Here is a 25,043-nt window from a genome sequence, read left to right on the forward strand (position 1 = left end):
GCGCTGAGTGACAGGTGGGAGGAGTGTGTCGAAGTTGGGAAGTTTGTGTTGCGATGTGATCGGGCGATGTGTAGGTGAATCGGTGACTGTGACTGACTTTTGCCTTTCCTCCTCCCTCAGGAGCCCGGCTGCTTTCACCTGCCACCCATGCGAGTCATGTCGGATCCAGAGAGATGGGGAAGATCGATGAGAACGAGAGGGTCATCCTGAACGTGGGGGGCACCAGACACGAGACGTACCGGAGTACGCTGAAGACCGTGCCCGGGACCCGCCTGGCACTCCTGGCATGCGAATCGAACAGCGACCCCGGTCTGGAGCAGCAGCCAGTCCCGGGACCCTTCCAGAGCACCAGCCGGGGCAATGAGTTCTTCTTTGACCGGCACCCCGGGGTCTTCGCCTATGTCCTCAATTATTACCGCACGGGGAAGCTGCACTGCCCGGCCGATGTGTGCGGACCCCTGTTCGAGGAGGAGCTGGCCTTCTGGGGGATCGATGAGACCGATGTGGAACCCTGTTGCTGGATGACCTACCGCCAGCACCGAGATGCCGAGGAAGCCTTGGACATCTTTGAGACCCCGGACCTGATCACCGGAGAGCCGCCGCCTATAGATGAGGATGACGAGGACATGGGCAAGAGGCTGGGCATAGAGGACGTGGTGGGTTCTGATGGTAAGGTCAGCCGGTGGAGAAGGCTAAGACCTCGGATGTGGGCTTTATTTGAGGATCCCTACTCTTCCAGAGCCGCCAGGGTGAGTGCTACTTACTACACAACCTGCCTGGGGAACTACCTGTAGAGTGTCGCTAAAAGTCACTGCTAAAAACCGACACAGTGCAACTTGCCTCTTCTCTGCTCAAAGCTACAGTTTGGGGGCTCTTCTATTGCTATACTTTGTGTGTTTATGATTTTCTCTATACACCTAACAGTGGTTCACATCCCCATTAGAACAAGTTTGTGTCTCCTGGGATAGTTGCAATGGTTTGGAGGCATCCTAGACCAGTCTTTTTCAACCAGGGTGCCTTCAGGTGTCTTCAGGGGTGCCTTCGGGTGTCTTCAGGGGTGTCTTCGGGGGTACCTTCAGGGGTGTCTTAAGGGGTGCCTTCAGGTGACTTCAGGGGTGTCTTCTGGTGTGTTCAGGGGTGTCTTCAGGGGTGTCTTCAGGTGACTTCGGGGATGTCTTTAGGAGACTTCAGGGGTGTCTTCAGGTGTCTTCAGGGGTGTCTTCAGAGGTGCCTTCAGGTGTGTCTTCGGGGGGGGGGGGGGTCTTCAGGGGTGCCTTCAGGTGTCTTCAAGGGTGTCTTCAGGGGTGCCTTCAGGTGACTTCAGGGGTACCTTCAGGGGTGTCTTCAGGTGTTTTCAGGGGTGTCTTCAGGTGTCTTCAGAGGTACCTTCAGGTGTGTCTTCAGGGGTGTCTTCAGGGGTGCCCTCAGGTGTCTTCAGTGGAGCCTTGGCATAATGTCTAGAAACAACCCAAAAATGATATACAAACCTGCCTATTAGTCCCATAAAGCCACAGGTTTTCATTGTGCACCATTACAACCTTGTAGCCACCAGTGTCCTAACAACCAATGACATCATCGGTTGATAAGTAAGAGGTAGGGCACCTGCACAGCATCCTTGTTTGCCCCTCTCCTGCCCCTCTCCATCAGCACCAGGGTCCAATTAGCCGAACGGGCTCTTGGTCACACCAATATGACTTCAGGCATGACATACGATTCACGTATCTGAAGTAGTATCTAATGTGTTTCTATAGCAGTGTCTTAATTGATACGATTTCAAATAGTACGATTCGAGAAGTTATTCATGTATTACTTTTTTAGGACTTTAGCACAATTTCATTGCCACAGACTATATTGTAAATCGTGCCTGCATCTATATCAGCACTACTTGAGCCTGAAAGAAGTTAAAGATTAACCCTTTGCTAATTAAACTTTTGTATATGACGTCACTGTTTCTCCCTGTGACATGGAAAGCCCCTCTCATAAAGTAGCGCAGAAGTCGCATCAAATCGTTAGAAATCTCACAGAAGTAGTGGTGAAGTAGTGCTGAAGTAGTGCTGAAGTAGGGTTGAAGTAGTGCTGAAGTAGTGCTGAAGTAGTGCTGAAGTAGTGCTGAAGTAGTGCGAAGTAGTGCTGAAGTAGTGCTGAAGTAGTGCGAAGTAGGGTTGAAGTAGGGTTGAAGTAGTGTTGAAGTAGTGCTGAAGTAGTGGTGAAGTAGTGCTGAAGTAGTGCTGAAGTAGTGTTGAAGTAGTGCGAAGTAGGGTTGAAGTAGGGTTGAAGTAGTGCTGAAGTAGTGGTGAAGTAGTGCTGAAGTAGTGGTGAAGTAGTGCTGAAGTAGTGCTGAAGTAGTGCTGAAGTAGGGTTGAAGTAGTGGTGAAGTAGTGCGAAGTAGTGCTGAAGTAGTGGTGAAGTAGTGCTGAAGTAGTGGTGAAGTAGTGGTGAAGTAGTGGTGAAGTAGTGCTGAAGTAGGGTTGAAGTAGTGCTGAAGTAGTGCTGAAGTAGTGCTGAAGTAGTGTTGAAGTAGTGCGAAGTAGTGCTGAAGTAGTGCTGAAGTAGTGTTGAAGTAGTGCGAAGTAGGGTTGAAGTAGGGTTGAAGTAGTGTTGAAGTAGTGCTGAAGTAGTGGTGAAGTAGTGCTGAAGTAGTGCTGAAGTAGTGTTGAAGTAGTGCGAAGTAGTGCCGAAGTAGTGCTGAAGTAGGGTTGAAGTCGTGCTGAAGTAGGGTTGAAGTAGTGCGAAGTAGTGCTGAAGTAGTGCTGAAGTAGTGCTGAAGTAGTGGTGAAGTAGTGGTGAAGTAGTGCTGAAGTAGTGCTGAAGTAGTGCTGAAGTAGTGGTTGAAGTCGGGATTAAGACTGGGTTCATACTACTACACTACTTTCATCCTACTTTGCTCTGCTACATTGGTCCTACATTTATCCTACATTGGTCCTACATCCATCCTACTTTCATGAACAGGATACTACTTTGGTCCGACTTCAATGATATTCAATGGGCATGAAGTAGGATCAATGTAGGACCAAAAGTAGTACAGGGAGCATTTTCAAAGTCGGACCGACTTGTGTAGGACGCTACAAGACGCTCTCATAGGGAAACATTGAACACAGAGCAAAGTAGGATGAAAGTAGTGTAGTAGTGTGAACCCAGCCTTAAATTGCATGACTTTAAATGGTACCCAGTGTGCCCACAGGCTAAGGCTGGGTTCACACTACTACACTACTTTCATCCTACTTTGCTCTGCTACATTGGTCCTACATTTATCCTACATTGGTCCTACATCCATCCTACTTTCATGAACAGGATACTACTTTGGTCCGACTTCAATGATATTCAATGGGCCTGAAGTAGGATCAATGTAGGACCAAAAGTAGTACAGGGAGCATTTTCAAAGTCGGACCGACTTGTGTAGGACGCTACAAGACGCTCTCATAGGGAAACATTGAACACAGAGCAAAGAAGGATGAAAGTAGTGTAGTAGTGTGAACCCAGCCTTAAGGAGAGAAACTGAGGGAGAAGAGAAACATTATAATTCTGTAGGTACCAGTGTGCAAATCTTTGGAAGAATAAATCATCCCTAATGTCGGGAGTCCTACACATATGGGTGTTGCTGCATTATGTAAAACGATTAATTTCATTTTTAAAAGTTTAGGATGGGGTGCCTCGAGATTTTTCTGAAATGTAAAGGATGCCTTGACTGAAAAAAGGTTAATAAACACTGTCCAAGGCAATGGATGCAATTTCTGTTGACGGAAACATTTTGGCTCTTTGTTGGACAATGCTAGTTGTCTGGCTATTGTGGCTGTCAAGTTGATTATGAATAAAATTGGTCTTGCACTGATCGAAATCGGACCAAACGAATTTCGATCAGTGGGTGGATGCACCTGATCGACTTCTGTTGAAAGGACATGTTAGAAAATTCTGATCAAATAAGCGGGCCTTAAAGAGTGATTCAGAGGCTCTCCGGCGCCCCCCCCCACCTCTGGCCACATGTGGTATTGCATGCCATTGAAGTCAATGCAGCACAAATTATTTTCGTTTCCATTGACTTCAATGGGGAAAATCTCTTTGATATGCGAGTGCTTTGGATTAGGAGCATTCTCCTGGAACGGATTATGCTCTTAATCCAAGGTTCCACTGTATATATTTTTAACAAAAAAGTGCCTTCTTTTGTTCTCAGCCTCCTCCAAATCTCCAAATTCCTTTATTTTGTGTTTGCTGCTGTGATCTGACTCCCTGTTAGAGGGTGGCTGTTCGTTCTCCATGGTGCCACTGTATGTAGTAGCATAGCCACCCTCTCTTGCTCATTACTGACATTAAGTAGGGACTATGCACTGTGGAATTTGTAGTATGCATAAAACAGTACACATGAGCACAACTAACGCATAGAGGGTTATTTACGAAAGTCAAATCCACTATGCACTACAAGTGCACTACAAGTGCACTTGGAATTGCACTGAAAGTGCACTTGGAAGTGCAGTCGCTGTAAATCCGAGGGGTAGATCTGAAATGAGGGGAAGCTCTGCTGATTTTATCATCCAATGATGTGCAAGCTAAAATGCTGTTTTTTATTTTCCTTGCACGTCCCCCTCGGATATACAGCGACTGCACTTCCAAGTGCACTTTCAGTGCAATTTCAAGTGCACTTTGCACTTGTAGTTTGCACTTGTAGTGCAAAGTGGATTTGCCTTTCGTAAATAACCCCCATACTACTAATTTCAAACAAATGGAAGGTAGAGAAAGAGGAGAGGAATAAAAGCTCCTGAAGGACGTTACAAGGTGGCAGAAAACACTATAAGAAACAATTACATGAAAAATAGAGTACAGGGCCATCAAGTAGTAGATGAATATGGTATATTTTTGGAGAAAAAGGACATCTTTAAGTTGAGAGAACATACACTTTGTAAAGTGAACATCCTCTACTCCTTTAGTAAATCAACCCCCAAAGCAACCTAAAACCCAGAGTTTACATGATTCTATGTATGTGGCAGGGGTGTCAACAAGTTGCATCAATATATTCAATTGTTTTTGCAATCTGAAGCAGGTTGAAAATGGTTGCTAGTAGATAACATTGTTTACGGCCAGCATAAGGGTTGTATAATTTCCTATATGGAAGAGGAAGTTTTCCTTTCACTGCACATCTATCAGAAATGGTTCACCTAGATCAGACCTAGATCAGAGTATCAGACTGGTGTTTGAGTGACATGCAACCCTTGTGAAGCTCAGACTTGTCAAGAAATTAAACTGTCAAACATGGGCACACTTTCCTGCCTTGGATTAAAGGGGTTGTAAAGGTTCTTTTTTTATTTTCTAAATAGGTTCCTTTAAGCTAGTGCATTGTTGGTTCACTTACCTTTTCCTTCGATTTCCCTTCTAAATGTTTTTTTCTTTGTCTGAATTTCTCACTTCCTGTTTCTCCTCAGTAAGCTTGCCCCCGTCATCCGAGCCGTTCTGGCTGGGGGTTAGTCAGCCAGAACGGCTTACTGAGGAGAAACTGAAAGTGAGAAATTCAGACAAAGAAAACAAAGAAAAAAAATATTTAGAAGTGAAATCGAAGGAAAAGGTAAGTGAACCAACAATTCACTAGCTTAAAGGAACCTATTTAGAAAATAAAAAACAAACCTTTACAACCCCTTTAAGTTACAATAATCTAAACAATTAATTATTTAATTATTTAAAAAATATATATTAATATATATTTTAAATTTAATAATTGATGTTAGGTTCCTTTAATGCTATCATACTATTTGCAGCGTGGACAGCATTTTATTTTGTTTACTGTATGTGGTCTATGTAGGCCTTCATCTTTTTTTAACCTGTCTACAGCCAGCATGCCTCAGCACACCCTATACTACAGAGTGTATGCGTTAAAGAATATGTTACCCCAACATTTTTTATTCCAGATACGTGTCTGTTGTACCATGTACTTATGTTAAAAAGTATCCTGTTTTCTTTGTATTTCTTCCTTTGCGTGAAATACCTGGTGATTCTGCCAGTGACCCTTCTTTACTTTTTCAAACTGACCATGCTAGACATGAGACCACATCCTTCAAACCATGGTCAGTTTTCTGGCTGTTCTGGGAAAGCAGTCTCCTTGTCCTCCAAAAATCAGTTTTCTGCTGACACCCCCCCCCCCCCCCCCCCCCTGCACAGCCATTCACTGATAAGTTCAGTGCATTGCTGTTTCTCTATCCCCGCCTCTCTAAGTTCCTTATGCAGCTGAGAACATAGATTATGCGAAGAAAAAAAGTATCTAGAATGTTCATATGAGTACTGTTTATATATATATAGATCTATATATATATCTATATATATATGTATATGTGCTGTATATGATTATACACGTGTTTTGCCTTTCATCTCTACATTAAACTGAATTGGTTGTTTTATCAGGTAAGGTCACATATTCTTTAAATCTGTGCTGCAGCTGCTATGCCCATTAAACAACAAATTAGATTAGTCTTTTAAACCCCTTGTACTCAATTTCGTTTTTAACTTGAGCAAAAGACTTGTAGATACTGAATATGTACACACACATACCGGGCCAGATCCACGTAGCGGATCATCATTTTATTCCGGCGTAGCGTATCGTAGTAACGCTACGCCACCGCAACTTTGAGAGGCAAGTGCTGTATTCACAAAGCACTTGCCTCTAAAGTTACGGCGGCGTAGCGTAAATCTGCCGGCGTAAGGGCGCGGAATTCAAATGTTAAAGATGTGGGCGTGTTTTATGTTAATTTTACTTGACCCAACGAAAATTACGTTTTTTTTAACGGCGCATGCGCCGTCCGTGGGGGTATCCCAGTGCGCATGCTCCAAATTAACCCGCAACAAGCCAATGCTTATGACGTGAACGTCATTCTACGCAAAGCCCCATTCGCGAACGACTTATATATAAACGACTTATATATAAACAACGTAAAATTTTTCAAAATTCGACGTGGGAACGACGTCCATACTTAACATAGGATACGCCTCATATAGCAGGGGTAACTATACGCCGAAGAAAGCCTTACGGAAACAAAGTAAAAAAATGCGCCGGCCGGACGTACATTCGTGGATCGCTGTATCTAGCTAATTTGCATACTCGACGTGGAAATCGACGGAAATGCCACCTAGCGGCCAGCGTAAATATGCACCTTAGATCCGACGGCGTACTAAGACATACGCCAGTCGGATCTAGCCCAGCTTCAGGCGTATCTTGTTTTGTGGATACAAAACAAAGATACGCCGGAGCAAAATAGAAGTTACGCGGCGTATCAATAGATACGCCAGCGTAACTTCTTTGTGGATCTCGCCCACCATTTTATATCATCTTTGTGGTAGTGTAACAAAGCCTTTTCATCCTATAAAGTAATCATGTACAGGTGGTAGATGAACATCTGAATGCATTACCCTCCTTGAAGTTATTGTATTGGGGTGTTTGTGTGTGTGTGCATATGTGGGGGTGTCATTTTTACAAGGCCAACAAAATTGTAACCAGTGGGTTGAGCGTAAAAAAAAAGGACCAGATTCCCCAACCCACACACTCAATCTGGTTTGGGGAATCCTTCCTGCTGAGATATTGTATTCTGACAGTGGGAAGCTGTCAGAGAACACTAATCAGTGCTGCCAGCTATAGCCAGCATCCTTGATCAATGGGGAAAAACTTGACAGGCTGGTTATACAAAAGTTGGTCGGTAAATCGACTTCTGTACAACCAGTCTGCCCATACATGGATTGAAATTTGGCTGGCGCCTGCTGAACCAGATGAATTTCGATCTATGTAAGGCTAGGTTAAGTATGCAAGACGGACACATTTTCTGTATTTGTGGATCTCCCTGGAAAGATAAAGCACTAACTGATTTTACTCTTTACGGCCTACTGTGTGATCCAGCTCATGCTCCATGTGCATGTGACTTATTTTAGCATAAGGAAACTGGTTTCAATATTTTGATGGGCTAGAGAGACTAGACTCAAGTCTTCCTTAAAGGTGCTCAGACTTCTTTGCCAATTCATTAACTGTCCTCATAAAGACAACATGACACGTGTCAGGACTGGCCACAAAACTGGGTGCGAGGACCACATGACAAGGCCCGGGGGGCTGGATTTGGCTCCTGAGGCTTGTGTTCGACAGTATAGAGGGAGCCACTGTTCCTTGGTCCAGTAGAGTTTGAGGCCAACCCATTACTACTGCTTCCCTTTAGTAGCCTGTTGTCTACTCTCTACAGAAGATAGGAACATTTCACTTTCTTTTAAGTCACTTTTTAGGCTCTGTTATCTTTGAGTGCCTGACTGGCTTAAAAATGTGGATTAAAAAATGTGAATTTATACACAATTTTTTTAATTTGGCACATTGATGGTGGAGCAAAACAGTCAAATGCTTTTGTATGAGATATGGGAATATATGCATTTGCACTGTCACTGTTTGCACCGCACGTTTTGCACCAAATACCTCTGGATTTGTATTATGTAATGAATACTATCATTATGGCTCAAAATGCCTCATTCAGTGAATGTGTGTGTTTAATGTATTCTTAAGGTGGTAGTAAAGTCAAGAATTGCAAAATCCATTGACAGGCAGGGTTTTTTATAACAGAAGAGACCCTAGAGGTCTCTTCTGCCATAAATGTCCTCCCTGGCTGTCAGCGCGTAATGTCATATGAGCTACACATGCACAGCTCAGGCCACATTTGCAGCCTGCTCTGTGTGCTGTAATGATGTCACCTCTGACCAGCCATTTAAACGGTTGAAGCTACGCAACCTGGACTGAAGACCGGGTGAAGATGGAAGCGCCCGGGGACTAGGGAGAGCTGTGACAGTGCAGCAGTGGAGGGTTCCATTTGTAGGTTACTCTGTCATAATGTACTATTTTGCAGTGCATACTAATATATTATGAATTAAACCATCAGGGGGACAATTTTTTAAATTTATCAACAAGACATTACTACCACTTTAATAAGCAGTAAATTCACTTTAACCACTTGACCACTGGGCACGAAAACCCCCTTAATCACCAGACCAATTTTCAGCTTTCGGTGCTCTCACAATTTGAATGACAATTACTCAGTCATACAACATTGTACCCATCTGAAATTTTTGTCCTTTTTTTCACACAAATAGAGCTTTCTTTTGGTGGTATTTGATCACCTCTGCGGTTTTTATTTTTTGCGCTATAAAAGAAAAAAGACTGAAAATTCTGTAAAAATAAAAAAAAAATTCTAGTTTCTGTCATATTAGCAGGTTATTTCTCACACACATCATATGCATACTACAAATTACACCCCAAAACACATTCTGCTATTCCTCCCGAGTATGGCGATACCACATGTGTGAGACTTTTACACAGCGTGGCCACATACGGAGGCCCAACGTGCAGGGAGCACCATCAGGCGTTCTGGAGCACCCAGGCCAATTTTGACATTTCTCTCCTACATGTAAAAATCATCATTTATTTGCTAAAAAATTACATAGAACCCCAAAACATTATATATGTTTTTTTTTCAAATACCCTAGAGAATACAATGGCGGTTGTTGCAACTTTTTATCTTGCACGGTATTTTCGCAGCAATTTTTTGAACGCGTGTTTTTAAAAAAAAAACTGTTTTGTGCTTAAAAAAAAAAAAACAGTAAAGTTAGCCCAATGTTTTTGCATAATATGAAAGATGAAGTTACGCCGAGTAAATAGATACCCAACATGTCACCCTTCAAAATTGCACACGCTCGTGAAATTGCGCCAAACGTTGCTACTTAAAAATCCCCATAGGCGACGTATTGCAAGGTATTGGAGTATTGAGGGTATTGCGGAGTATTGGGGGGGTATTGCAGAGTATGGGGGGTATTGCAGAGTATGGGGGGGTATTGCAGAGTATGGGGTGGTATTGCAGAGTATGGGGGGGTGGTATTGCAGAGTATGGGGGGGGTATTGCAGAGTATGGGGGGGGGGTATTGCAGAGTATGGGGGGGTATTGCAGAGTAGGGGGGGGTATTGCAGAGTATGGGGGGGTATTGCAGAGTATGGGGGGGGTATTGCAGAGTATGGGGGGGGGGTATTGCAGAGTATGGGGGGGGTATTGCAGAGTATGGGGTGGTATTGCAGAGTATGGGGGGGGTATTGCAGAGTATGGGGGGGGGTATTGCAGAGTATGGGGGGGGTATTGCAGAGTATGGGGGGGGTATTGCAGAGTATGGGGGGGGTATTGCAGAGTATGGGGGGTATTGCAGAGTATTGCACTTTACTTTAGCGCTTATCATTTTTTTTTTACTGCAGAGTATTGCGCAGGGATGGCTGGATCTGTGACTGCAATTGTCACAGATCCAGCCCACAGTGCGGCGGCTGCTGCTGACGCCCGATCCCCCCCCCCCTCCCTCTCCTCTCACACTGTACCGAACGGTACAGAGAGGAGAGGGAGGAACTGGCGTCATTACATGACGCCGGTTTGTTTACAAGTGATCGCGCCGTCATTGGACGGCGCGATCACGTGGTAAGGAGCCGCTTCCATTGGCTCCTTACCGCGATCCGTGTTGCTGCGGGTCCCGTGGACCCAGCGAGCGCCGGTGATCGCGTGTGCGCGCCCGCTCGGGCGCGCAATTCTGACTCTCTGGGAGGACGTATATTGACGCCCTCCTAGAGTTAGGGAACCGCCTTGTAGCCGTATTTCGGCTATAGGGCGGTTACCAAGTAGTTAAAACAAGCTCCCATGGACCTGTGTAGATGCAGACACTAACAGGGCTGGACTGGGACAACAATTTGGCCCTGGACTTCATCCAGACTGGCCCACTTTGACAGGTCTCTCCCACAGCGGCCGGACCACTCCCACACCCCCCCCCCCGGCCACCCAAGCCCCCTCTCCCCCTTCACTAGCCACTAGCCGTTTTAATTTATTAGAGTAGAACGGCTGGTACTGGTCCTCTTATAGGCAGTACTTGTGGGGAAGCTAGACATTATTTTCTCCCGGGGCAAAGATCAGTTTGGTGCCCCCCCCCCCTTATGGGACAAGATTAGGCAGAAGTGAGAAACTCCCAGGCTGCTGTCACTGAAGCCGGCCCACTGAGCCATCGGCCCACTGGGAAACTCCCTGTAGTCCCAATGGCCAGTCCATCCCTGGACACTAATACACTGGTAGTAAACTTAGGCATGTTAAAAACAAAAAACCCTGCTAGGTAAAGGCATAACATGCTAGTATGCATTGCATACTAGCACATTATGAAATACTTACCTTAGAACAAAGCCCTCCAGTCATTGCTGTCAAGACTTCTGTCTTCCCCCAGGCTTTCTTCCAGGTTTGCATGCTTCAGCCGCAATGATGTCATTCCCATGCATGAATGCGGGAGTCACGGGCACGGCACACAGCTCTGAAAGAATGGCACGTCCCTTAAGGCCTGGTTCACACCTATGCAGGTTGCAGTTTGCATATTCCAGGTGCATTTTGAGTTTTTCAATACACGATTTTCATCCATTGAAGTCTATGGAACCAAAAAACAGAAAAAAGTCCCTGGCCCTTCCCATAAAATGCATAGAGAAGTCTATGGAACCAAAAACCAGAAAAAAAGTCCCTGACCCTTTCCATAAAATGCACAGAGAAGTCTATGGTACCAAAACCCGAAAAAAGTCCCTGGCCCTTTCCATAAAATGCACAGAGAAGTCTATGGTACCAAAAACTAGAAAAAAGTCCCTGACCCTTTCCATAAAATGCACAGGTGTGAACTACATCCATAGGAAACCATGTTATTTGGACTGTAGTGTGTTTCTACAAAACTGAAAAAGCACAAAAAAATGCATAAGTGTGAACCAGACTTCAGAGTGCATGCGTCAGTGATGTCACAGGCTGCATGCTGTGTAAATATCTCTTAAACACTGCACGTTTAGGAGATATTCATTGTACCTACAGATAAGCCTTACTATAGGCTTACCTGAGGGTTCAAGTCCAAATAAAAAGTTTACGGCTACTTTAAAGTGTAAGTAAACCCACCTATGATTTTCAGCCAAGGAAGCTGCCATCTTGGCCTATGTTTAACCTTCAACTGCTATGGTGCTGCACATGTGATCAGTTATGACACCAGCCATTGGATGGTTTGACAGTTTGGTTGAGAGCACAACTAATGTGCCAATAAAAAAACCCGGCATGCCGGAAATGTAACTGCTTTTTAAAACTGTTAAATCGATGGGTTTACTTTCGCTTTAAGTAATACATATCCAAGGTTCACAGCTGAAACACTAAAGCTTTCTTGGCTGCTCAGCCCCCTGCTTCTTCTCCCAATGTACTTGCTCAGTCATTACATTTGAGATCAGAAGACTGGATGGCTATTAAATCACTGTTGGGATAATGAGCGTGTTGAGCTGTTGAGCTGAGCTGGCCTAGACAAGAATGCTGGTGGTTCTGCTATAACATTTGTGGTGGAATTGTTTCACAGTGCCTGCAGCTACAGAAGCCGGTGGTGGTTTGTTATAAAACAAATTTATTATTTGTTAAGAATATGTTTCAATAGCCTGGTTTACTTTAAATAACATTTTAGTATCAGATCAATATGGATTGTGCACTGAATCAACCACTGTCTTCTATGTGCTCTGTGGTACAACCTCTGCAATTGACTTTCTAACTGTGACAATAACAGAAGGACCTTAAGCCGCCATAGTTGGATTGAACCTTGGCTGGTTCAGCAGGGACCGGCCAAGATTCAATCCATTCATGGCCAGGCTGGCTGAACTCAAGTTGATCAACTTGGGAACAAGCAGCCTGCCAGACTTTTTACATGTAATTACTGCTGGTGGCTATAGCCGTTAGCAGTGATTGTGTTCTGCTGGCCGGGAAGGCCCCTCACTGTCAGAACACAATAGCACGGACTGTGTTGTTGGGGTAATCAAGTAATTTTCTTTCCTTCCGCCTTTGGTGGAAGGAAAGAAAATTGCATAATCTATAGGCTGCTTTACATTCAAAATGTTTTTTTTTTTTTTACTTATGTTAGCTATAGCAATTGCGGTAGACTGAGTGAAACCATGTGGTTTGCATGATAAGCGCCAGATATTCCAGGAAGACAATTCCCAAGTCCCAATAAACATAATAAAACCATTTTTTGACAGAGGGTTTGTGGGATTTAAGCTTATTTGTTGTAAGTACTTGATGCATTAATGTGCTTTTTAATTAGATATAGCCACCAGTCTGAGACGGAAAAAACATTTGGTGAAAGTCAGGGAAAATGATTAAGTTCGAGTAGTGCTAAAGCCTTTTATTTTCTTACACAATGACATCCGTATTCATTTGCTTAGTGTAATAAACAATTTCCTTCTAAACACTTGGTAAAGACTTATTTTCTTCTCGGTGTCCTGTTTCCTGTGCGGTAGTGCTCACACATTACATAATTACAAATTTCCTGACTCATTCAGCAGAACTACAAGTCCCATGATGCCTTGTGCCAGTGCACATGTTGGAAGATTTTCTGGGGAGATATTGAGCAACTAGCTAACCCCCACATGCAGTCACGAGGCACAGTGGCGTTACCAGAAATCCTCAAGGAAGCTTCAGAAGCAGATCTAAACTTTCTTAAAATGCTTTACTTTTGGCAACTGTTTATAAACCTTTTCTTCAAAAGAGAATGTAGGGCTGTCATCTAAACAGATATTCAATTTTCATGGAAGGTCCACTTTAACAGAGATCACTGTAGCAGTTGTGGGTCAATTTTATTTAATATTTTTTAATTATTTGTACAGTACACTTTTTGTTTTACAAATAAACATTTATTAAAAGACAAAGAATCCCCACAGCACCATGGGTTTTCTAAAAAGAGAACACTGTGGTATTATCTACTTTCAGACAAGGGTGACAACATTTCCAAACTGCCATTCCAAAGATGATTTTTGACATATTTATTTGCCAATTTTTGGGTCAGGGGCGTATCATGAAATCAGTGGGCCAGTGTGCAAGATCAAAAGTGGGCCCTAGGCATCAAGAAGAACAACAATATGGCATGCAAAGCGTGTCGTGGTAAACAGTGGACATGTCTTAAATTGCGCTAAATATTGTCTTAAAGGGTGTGTTGTTAAAGAGAGTCTGAGATGACTTATATAGTGCATAATGTGGCAATGTTAAATAGGGCATGCAGAGTGTATGGTGGTGAGTAGTATGTACAGGAGAGGAGTGTGGAGTGTACGGAGGTGGGTAATATGTACAGGAGAGGAGTGCGGAATGTATGGCGGTGAGTAATATGTACAGGAGTGCGGTGTGTATGGCAGGGGGGCTAATATGTACAGGAGAGGAGTGTGGAGTGTATGGCGGGCCGCGGGGGTAATATGTACAGGAGAGGAGTGCGGAATGTATGGCTGTGGGTAATATGTACAGGAGAGGAGTGCGGCCTGTATGGCAGGGGTAGTTAGTGGAGAGAGGAGGAAGAGGAGTGCAATACCACCTCCTGATAGTCTGTCAGCCACTGCTATACCACCTTGGTGGTGGGGCACTCCAAAGGATGTAAGGGGGCACTCTGGAGGAAGTAAAGGGGCACTCTGGAGGCACTGAGGGGGCACCCTGGAGGTTGTAAGGGGGTGAAAGGGGGCATTCTGGCGATACTAACTTAGCCAAAGCCCCCTTATATCCTCTGGGGTGCCCCCTTAGTGCCTCCTTACATCCTCTGGAGTGCCCCCTTACATCCTCCTTCAGAGTGCCCCCTACCATCCTCCTCCAGAGTGCCCCCTTAGTACTACTGTACTAAGGGGCACTCTGGAGAAAGTAAGGGGAGGGAGTAAGGGAGCACTCTGGAGGAAGTAAGGGGGCACTCTGGAGACACACAGATAGTACCCCTAGAGTGCCCCCTGCAGAGAGTCCTGAGGAGTGATGGCCATTAATCCATGCCAGGTGAATGTTAGGAAAAGCAGAGCACACCACCCAGCTCATGGCTGCCCTATTCCACTACTGCTTGCTCTTTCCCTGCCACAGCCCTGATATAAGCCTGGTCCAGCCTGTGGTGTATGTCCCTATGTTATCTGTACCTGAATTACTGCAGTTCCTCCGGGGGATGCTGCACCCACTGGTGCTCAGGTCAGGGTGTCTGGCGGTGAGGTCTTCTCCCACTACCTTCTGGGCTGGGATGAGCTGTGTACAGAGTGCAGGGTTCTGGGATGAGTTGTGGCAGTGGAGGGCAGTATAATGGAAGGGGAGCAGTATTATGGTAGGGGGTAGTAGCGGAGGGCAGTATGATGGAAGGAGGGGCAGCGGAGGGCAGTATAATGGAAGGGGGGTTAGTGGAGGGAAGTATGATGGGAGGGGGTAGTGGAGGGCAGTATAATGTAAATGGGAGGGGTGGCAGTGGAGGGCAGTATAATGGGAGGGGGGTAGCAGAGGGCAGTATTATGGGAGGGGGGCAGTGGAGGGCTGTATGGGGGGACTGTACAGCATGACTGGAGGGGGGCAGTGTATGGGAGGTAGCAGAGTATAATGGGGGAGTAGTGGAGGGCAGTATAATGTAAATGGGAGGGATGGCAGTGGAGGGCAGTATAATGGGAGGGGGGTAGTGGAGGGCAGTATAATGTAAATGGGAGGGGTAGCAGTGGGGAGCAGTATAATGGGAAGGGTGGCAGTGGAGAGCAGTATAATGGGAGGGGGGCAGTAGAGGACAGTATAATGGGAGGGGGTGGTAGTGGAAGGCAGTATAATGGGGGGGGGGGGGTTAGTGGAGGGCAGTATAATAAAAGGGGTGTCAGTATAATGGGAGGGGTGGTACGGGAGGGCAGTATAACTGGGGGTTAGTGGAGGGCAGTATAATAGGAGTGGTGGCAGTGGAGGGCAGTAAAATGGGAGGGGGGCAGTATGATGGGAGGGGTGATAGTGGAGGGCAGTATAATAGGAGGGGTGGCAGTGCAGTGCAGTACAATAAGAGAGGTGGCAGTGGAGGACAGTAAAATTGGAGGGGCAGTGAAGGGCAGTATAATGGGAGGGGGTGGTAGTGGAAGGCAGTATAATGGGGGGTAGTGGAGGGCAGTATAATGTAAATGGGATGGGTGACAGTGGAGGGCAGTATAATAGGAGGGGTGGTAGTGGAGGGCAGTATAATACAAATGGGAGAGGTGGCAGTGGAGGGCAGTAGAATGGGAGTGGGGCAGTATAATGTAAAATGGGAGGGGTGGCAGTGGAGGGCAGTATATTTGGTAGGGGGCAGTATTATGGGAGGGGGTGGTAGCAGAGGGCAGTATGAGGGGAGGGGTGGCAGTGGAGGGCAGTATAATCTGAGGGGGGTTAGTAGAGGGCAGTATGATGAGAGGAGTGGTAGTAGTACCTATAAATATGGAGACTGGAGCTCCACTTGCTGGCTAAAAGTAATAATATTTTAATATGCAATATTTGAGATGTGCCTTACTTAAATGTACAATTTGTTTTAGCCCTGGCCATAATAAAAAAATAAAAACCACCACACATACTCTTTATTATTCTCTATTTTCATCCACAGGCAGTTTTTCTCAAAGCTTTATAAACAATTACAAAATCCGATGCTTAACACAGTTAGCGGTATAGAAGATCCATAGAACTCTCCTGTGCCTTCTGAATTCAGGATCACAGTTTGTTTACCATCACGTCTCAGAACATTTCAGTGTCACATCTTGGTAAAAGAGTTTACAGTAAAAGGTTTGAATGTATGTGGATATGACTATAGTACAGTGCACATAAAAAATGCCACCCACTCCGATCCACTATCTGGGCAGCTCTATCATCCTATGTTCCATCGAGTTGCTTAATCAAACTGATAAGTAAAAAAAAAAAACAGACGTAAAAAAAGATAATTATCTACTTGGACATACTGTGAGTTATTAAGATCCTTGAATTTTTACTGGGCATAAACAGAAAAGAAAAAGAGAACTGCAAATTCTAAATTCGCCTGGCACATTTAGCTTCAAATGAAATGCCAATGTTTAATCATGATTTGGGCAAAACAGCCAAGCCCTTGGCTATTCTTTGTGCAGCCATGTGTGTTATATACAGCATAAGTCCTTGAGAATGGGGGTAGGAGGTACATGTTAGACAAGTGACTGACCTTCAAGCTATTCCTTTCTACTCTGTACCATCCTGCAGTGTATTACGTAGGCATGTTTGTATATGCTAGTGAAATAAGAATAAGCAATACATGTTGGCATGTTTTCTAGATCTTTGGATGAAACCATTCAGCGACACCGTAATGTTAACCCTTCATTAATAAAGATACAGTTTTCGTATGGATATACTATGAACCTCACAGTGAAAGTAATGAATAGATGATGGCCCGGATTCACAAAGGATTTACGACGGCGTATCTCCAGATACGCCGCCGTAAGTCCGAATGGAGGCATCGTATCTCTGCGCCTGATTCAAAGAATCAGATACGCCTCACTGTTGCCAAGATACGAGCGGCGTAAGTCTCCTACGCCGTCGTATCTTGGGGGTGCATATTTACGCTGGCCGCTAGTGGCGCTTCCGTATATTTTAAATATGCAAATGAGCTAGATACGCCGATTCACGAACGTACTTGCGCCCGGCGTATTAAAATACGCTGTTTACGTAAGGCGTACGACCGGCATAACTTTACCCCTCATAAAGCAGGGGTAAGTCATGTTAAGGTATGGACGTTGGAAACGTCGGAACAGCGTCGTATTTTACGTTGTTTGCGTAAGTCGTCCGTGAATGGGGATGGTCGTAGGTTACGTTCACGTCGACTAAACATTGAGCTGGCGTGACTTAGGGAGAAAATTTGACGTGATACTGAGCATGCGCCGTTCGTTAGACGCGTCATTTACGCGGGGTCACGATTCATTTCCATACAACACGCCCCCTACCAGCCTACTTTGAATTACGCAGGCTTACGCCGGCCCATTTACGCTACGCCGCCGCAACTTACGGAGCAAGTGCTTTGTGAATACTGCACTTGCCTGTCTAAGTTGCGGCGGCGTAGCGTAAATAGGATACGCTACGCCCGCACAAAGATACGCCCAGATACGTGAATCTGGCCCATGGTCTTTAAAGTCTGCCTACTGCTTAGTGAATATTTAAACAGAGCCTTCTGCCAGGCTATGCTGAGGACTATTGAAACATCATTAGCTCCTTCTGATTACTGTGAATGCATATAGAAGAGTGACCAGCCTTATAATATGTATTGTGCATCATTTAGCTGGTCTTCATGGTGGCTTATTGTAATAGTTTATGTGGTATGTAGCCTAACGTAGACCCAGTGTCATCTTAAGAGCATTATAGGCCCCCGGGCAATACAGTGCACTGGGACCCTGTCTACACAATCACGCACGAGAATTTACTGACAAAAATCATAAAATTTACTGGCAGAACCAAATTTTTTACTGCCACTGCAAAAAAAGTACCTAAAATTACAGTTTTCAGTGCCGAACAATGCAAATGTCCGTTTTTAAACTATAAACATATAGCTAGTGCTATTAGCAATGTGTTTAAGTTAAACAAAAGTAAAACAAAAAATGTCTTCATTGACATGAAGGTCAGGTTACTATAACCCAGCCAGCACAGAGTTTCCTCTTACATCAGAGTCTGCAGGATTCCCCCTTACAGTGAAAGGGAACTCTTATGTAAAGGGGAACGCTGCAGATCATGATCTAAGGGGGGAACTCTGATGTGGAGGGGGGCTCTGGTGACCAGAGACCACCTTATATCAGAGTCCACTGCTTTTTCTTTCCCACTTACATCAGGGTCCGCAGACTGAGTTCCCCCTTGCATTGTAAGGGGGAATCCTGCAGACTCTGATGTAAAGGGGAACTCTGATGTAAAGGGGAACTCTGATGTGGGGGGCACTCTGGAAGACCAGAGACCACCTTCCGTAGAGTAAATACACTAAGGTAAGGGGGGGTCACTAATATAGGAGGGGGAACCTTTATATCAATGCCCCCTTACATTTTTGCATTCACTCCCCCCTTACATCAGCAACCCCCCACACTCGTGGAGGACCAGATCTTCTCTGTGATTTCCGCAAACTGGGCATGGGCAGTTCTAACCCGTCACTCTCCACAATTTTTTACTGGGGTTGCTGGGCAGCCGGTGGGGCCCCCCAGGCAAGCGGGGCCCCCGGGCAACTGCCCAGCGTGCCCAATGGAAAAGATGGCCCTGCGTAGACCTTTTCTATGCAAGTTAGCTTTTCTATTCCCATGCCATTAGGCTTGGTTAATGAAAATTTCCCCAAAAAGGTAGTAACATAAATGTTTTCTAAGGGTGTATGTTATTTAAATCATTTTTTAGGATCCCTTACATGTGGCATTTCATACCTACTCAACCTTTTACGCTGTCAGTGTTGGATGTTTTTTAAGGTCATATGTTATTCAGTAAAAGGTGAGATGTTCCCTTGCATGTGGCAACAGATAGAAGTGCGGAAGTTAAAAGCCCTTTGAGATTTCAGTTCAAATGAACTAAACACAGCTTGTTTTCATTCGAAAAAAGTAGAAAAGCATGACCTTTATCAGAATTCTGAAGAGAAAGAACCCTACTTTGTTGGTGGAAGCAGTGGTTTCTCTGCAGAGGTCCAACTAGCCCTGTCCTGAGTAAGGCCTATAGCTCTGCCATTAGTAAAGCTCAGCTGGTGAGTGAGAAGCTGTAGCTCTGACTTGCCAGACCTCTGCAGAGAGACTGCTGTTTCCACACTGGGACCCCTCTCTGCGTATGTTGGCAGGGGACAGGCTTTACCACTTAAAGCGGAGGTTCACCCTAAAAAACATCTATATACCATTACATCCAGCATACTTCCAACATCTACAGTATGCTTTTTTTTTTTTTTGCCGTACATACCGTTTTATTGTTATTTCCCCCCCCCCGGCTTCCGGGTTCTGGCTCCCGCGGGAGTGGGCGTTCCTATTCAGAGGTTAGATGATTGACGTCTGGTGAAAAACTTCCCCTAGCACATAAGGCGTGTCACGAGTTTTCCGTAAGTAGCCAGCTCTATATGGCGCCTGCGCAGTCAGCTCTACACGGCGGGCGCAGGCGCCGTATAGAGCCGACTCGCAAGTCGGGCACTTAGGGAAAACTGGTGATGCGCCTTATGCGCCAGGGAAAGTTTTTCACCAGACGTCAATCATCTAACCTCTGAATAGGAACACCCACTTCCGCGGGAGCCAGAACCCGGAAGCCGGGGGGAAAATAACAATAAAACGGTATGTACGGCAAAAAAAACACAGCATACTGTAGATGTCGGAAGTATGCTGGATGTAATGGTATATCATTGTTTTAGGGTGAACCTCCGCTTTAAGCCCTGTACACACGCTTGGTTTTCTCGGCGGTAAAAAGCCTGCCGAGAAAACCTAAGGGGAAAGCCGAGAACCCGGCAGGAAAACTGCCATGGAGCTTTGGCCGGGAATCCCGGTCATGTGTATGCTCCATCGGCACTGCCTCGCAGTATTTTCCATAGGTAAGTAGTAGATCTGGCAGAAAAAAAAATGCTGGGAACCACGATGGGAAAATAGAGAGCAGGTTCTCTATTTTCCCACCAGGATTCCCGGCTGTTTTCTTGATGGGAAAACTGGGAGGAAGCATACACACGTCCAGTTTTACCGGCCAAAAGCTTTCCTGGCAGTTGTGTGTACGAGGCTTAAGGCTGTGGCTGCTTTCTAGAAAAAAAAAATTGTAAGACTCTGTACACCTGTTATTTTGTTAGTTGTTAAAGTTCACTTGGGCTTTAACAGTGAGTGTTTTAACTTCTATAAGTTCCGTTGTCAGTTATTTGCTTGGGGTCACTAAAATAGCTCCCAACAGAAACCAGTAAAATAAAGGTCAAAGCTAATAATCTTTCTACTCCCAAATTACATACAGAGCCAGTTTCCTTGACTAACAGGTTGACAGCCGCAAGAGTAGAATACTTTACGAGATTTAACATTTTGCACCAAAAGTTGATTTAAGGGCTTGTTCACACCATACGTGTGTGAAAACTGATGGGAAAACCAACATCAGTTTACATGCACGCTGACATTAGTTTTCATGCGTGTCAGTTATGTGCCCTATTCACGCCAATGTTAATGTCATGTCAGTTTTTTCCCCCTTGCAGGTTTTTTTTTAATACCAATATTTTGGAGTGATCAAGGCACAAAGGCCCAGATTCACGTAGGAGATACGACGGCATATCTCCAGATACGCCGTCGTATCTCTGAGTCTGAGGCGTCCTATCTTGGCGCCTGATTCAAAGAATCAGATACGCCAGAATTTGTATAAGATACGACCAGCGTAAGTCTCCTACGCCGTCGTATCTTAACTGCATATTTACGCTGGCCGCTAGGGGCGTGTACGCTGATTTACACTTGAAATATGTAAATCAGCTAGATAAGCCTATTCACGAACGTACGCCCGGCCATCGCAGTACAGATACGCCGTTTACGTAAGGCTTTTTCCGGCGTAAAGTTACCCCTGCTCTATGAGGCGTAGATGAGGCATACCAATGTTAGGTATGGACGTCGGAACAGCATCGAATTTTTCACGTTTTACGTCGTTTGCGTAAGTCGTTTGCGAATAGGGCTGGGCGTCATTTACGTTCACGTCGAAAGCATTGGCTTTTTGTGGGTTAATTTGGAGCATGCGCACTGGGATACTTTCACGGACGGCGCATGCGCCGTCCGTAAAAAGCGTCATTTACGTGGGGTCACAATAAATTTACATAACACACGCCCACATCTTCCACATTTGAATTAGGCGGGCTTACGCCGGCCTATTTACGCTACGCCGCCGCAACTTTGCTTTGTGAATACTGCACTTGCCTGTCAAAGATGCGGAGGCATAACGTAAATAGGATACGTTACGCCCGCACAAAGATGCGCTCTCCTACGTGCATCCGGGCCATAGAGAATAATTGCTTTTTTTGTACCCTTTTGGTGCCCCGATGTCTCTGCACCATGGTGTGAATGAGGCCTAAATGTTATAATTTTTTTCTTTGCTGAATTTTTAGGCCTACATTTTAACATGCTGCAAAGCATGGACGTGTGGTGAGGTCAGTGGCTGGTGGGGCATTGGCTAGTATCAGAGCCAGATACACACAGGTTACATACGCCATGATCGTTAGAGCGAGAGCAATAATTCTAGCGCTAGACCTCCTCTGTAACTCTAAACATGTAATCTGTACAACAGTACTGAAGTTTAACGCCATTCCACAAGTGTACGCAATTTTAAAGCGCGACAAGTTAGGTATCTTTTTACTCGGCTGAAACATCATCTTTCACCTCTTTCACATTATACAAAAAAAAAATCAGGCTAACTTTACTGTTTACTGTTTGAAAAATTGCTGATAAAGTTTATATATTGTTTTTGTGATGTACAGAAAGTGCTTCATCATTACTGACATTTACAAAGAAAAAAGTGTTTAGAAGTGTCGGCAAATAACATTTGTCGTCGGCTCATCCCTCAGTATGTGGATCTAAATACTTTAGTCATAGACATGTAGGAGATTGTAGAATTTGTTTTCTGGGCAATCCCTCTCCGCAATATATCATAACTGTGTTATCATTAGTAATAGGAGCTTTCCTTCCGGTGGTACAGATGGGTATTTATAGCACTGAATGCTCTAGAAGTTGGGTTTAGGTTTCAGCTGATTTCTATTTTAACAGGTTACCAAGCTTAAGAAAAGAACAAATGTGTTAATAAGTTATCATTCCATGTCTAAACAAATATGTCTTTAGGAACCATAGAATTTTTTTTTTTTTAAGAGGGCGTGGCCCAGATTCACAGAGAGCACAGCTCACATTACGCCGCCGTAGAATAACCAATGTACGCTACGCCAACGCAGCGCAGAGAGGCAAGCATGGAATTCAGCAAGCCAGTGCTCCCAACGCTGCGCCAGCGTGGCGTGGGTTTCGAAGGCGTACACCGGCGTAAGTGGAAGTGGGCGTGACCCATGCAAATGAGGCGTGACCCCATGCAAATGATGGGCCGAGCGCCAGACAGATACGTATCACGAACTGCGCATGCGTCGTGATATCTATATCTACATATCTATATATGCCTTGAAAAAGTATTCATACCCCTTAACATTTTCCACGTTACAACCAAAAACGTAAAGGTATTTTATTGGGATTTTATGTGATAGGCCAGCACAAAATGGCACATAATTGTGAACTGGAAGAAAATGATAAATGTTTTTTACATTTTTTACAAATAAATATCTAAAAAGGGTGGCATGCATTTGTATTCAGCCCCTTTACTCTGATACCCTAACTAGAATCTAGTGGAAACAATTGCCTTCAGAAGTCACCTAATTAGTAAATTGAGTCCACCTGTGTGTAATCTAATCTCAGTATAAATACAGCTGTTCTGTGAAGCCCTCGGAGGTTATTAGAGAACCTTAGTGACAAAAAGCATCTTGAAGGCCAAGGAACACACCAGACAGTTAAGGGATAAAGTTAATGAGAAGATTAAAGCAGGGTTAGGTTATAAAAAAATATCCAAAGCTTTGAACATCTCACGGAGCACTGTTCAATCTATCATCCGAAAATGGAAAGAGTATGGCATAACTGAAAACCTACCAAGACATGGCCGTCCACTTAACTACTTGCCGTCGCCGCACCGTCATTTTACGTCCACAAGGTGGCTCTCCTAGGCGAGACCACGTAAATGGACGTCCTACCCTTTAGCCGCCACTAGGGGCGCACGCGCGCCGCCGGAGGCGCGCGCGCGCCCCCCGCTCGCCCCCGACTCCCGTGCGTGTGCCCGGCGGGCGCGATCGCCGCCGGGCACACGCGATCGCTCGGTACAGAGCGGGGAACGGGAGCTGTGTGTGTAAACACACAGCTCTCGTTCCTGTCAGCAGGGGAAATGCTGATTTTCTGTTCATACAATGTATGAACAGAAAATCAGTGTTTCCCCAAGTGAGGCCACCCCCCCCCCCCCACAGTAAGAACACACCCAGGCATACTTAACCCCTTCCCCGCCCCCTAGTGTTAACCCCTTCACTGCCAGTGGCATTTTTATAGTAATCTAATGCATTTTTATAGCACTGATCGCTATAAAAATGCCAATGGTCCCAAAAATGTGTCAAAAATGTCCGAAGTGTCCGCCATAATGTCGCAATACCGAAAAAAAAATCGCCGATCGCCGCCATTACTAGTAAAAAAAATATTAATAAAAATGCCATAAAAATACCCCCTATTTTGTAAACGCTATAACTTTTGCGCAAACCAATCAATAAACGCTTATTGCGATTTTTTTTACGAAAAATATGTAGAAGAATACGTATCGGCCTAAACTGAGGAAAAAAAATGTTTTTTTATATATTTTTGGGGGATATTTATTACAGCAAAAAGTAAAAAATATTCATTTTTTTCAAAATTGTCGTTCTATTTTTGTTTATAGCGCAAAAAAAAAAACGCAGAGGTGATCAAATACCACCAAAAGAAAGCTCTATTTGTGGGAAAAAAAGGACGCCAATTTTGTTTGGGAGCCACGTCGCACGACCGCGCAATTGTCTGTTAAAGCGACGCAGTCCCGAATCGCAAAAAGTACTCTGGTCTTTGGGCAGCAATATGGTCCGGGGGGTAAGTGGTTAAACTGACAGTCCAGGCAAGGAGAGCATTAATCAGAAAAGCAGCCAAGAGGCCCATGGTAACTCTGGAGGAGCTGCAGAGATTCAAAGCTCAGGTGGGAGAATCTGTCTAGTGAAAAAACGAGGAAAAAGGCGAGTGATCTAACGCATGGATCAAATGGATACAGTTTATTAAATCCAAGTAGATAAATAAATAAATAAATAAAAATTACTACGTATTCATAAAGACTAGGTTACAAAATGTTCATTTAAAATGAGTAGTGCCCATGCAAGGGCAGATGCTTAGTGGTAGGCTGACGTGTTTCGAGTGGTTTCCTCTTCATCAGAGCCTTGGAAAATGAGAACAAATGTCTGCATAGTGTAATTGATTTATAGATTCATACACAGAAGAGCGACTTATTGGGGGTTGTATCATATAATGGCATATTATTACTACAGGCAGGAGATGTGAAATAGAAGTATTAAAACTTTTTGAAGCATTACAGCATTAGATCATTGAATCATTAAACTGCAGAACGTTAAAACATTACAGCATTAAAAACTTTGAGAATCTGTCTACAGAACAACTATTAGGCCTCGTACACACGATAGGTTAA

At 44.6% G+C, this 25,043-nt stretch overlaps 1 protein-coding gene across 4 annotated transcripts in view; it reads left to right on the forward strand.

Moving 5' to 3' along the window:
• Positions 1-25,043, forward strand: part of KCNC2 (potassium voltage-gated channel subfamily C member 2) — a 329,619-nt gene that overhangs the window by 4,388 nt on the left and 300,188 nt on the right. For all 4 annotated transcript variants that reach the window (XM_040343980.1, XM_040343982.1, XM_040343983.1 and 1 more), the window contains exon 2: positions 121-749. In XM_040343980.1, coding sequence (XP_040199914.1) covers positions 174-749 — 576 coding nt within the window. In that variant the 5' untranslated portion in view covers positions 121-173. The remainder of the gene's footprint in view (positions 1-120; positions 750-25,043) is intronic.

The sequence above is a fragment of the Rana temporaria genome, chromosome 3 (genome assembly GCF_905171775.1).
Source record: "Rana temporaria chromosome 3, aRanTem1.1, whole genome shotgun sequence".
NCBI lineage: Eukaryota > Metazoa > Chordata > Amphibia > Anura > Ranidae > Rana > Rana temporaria.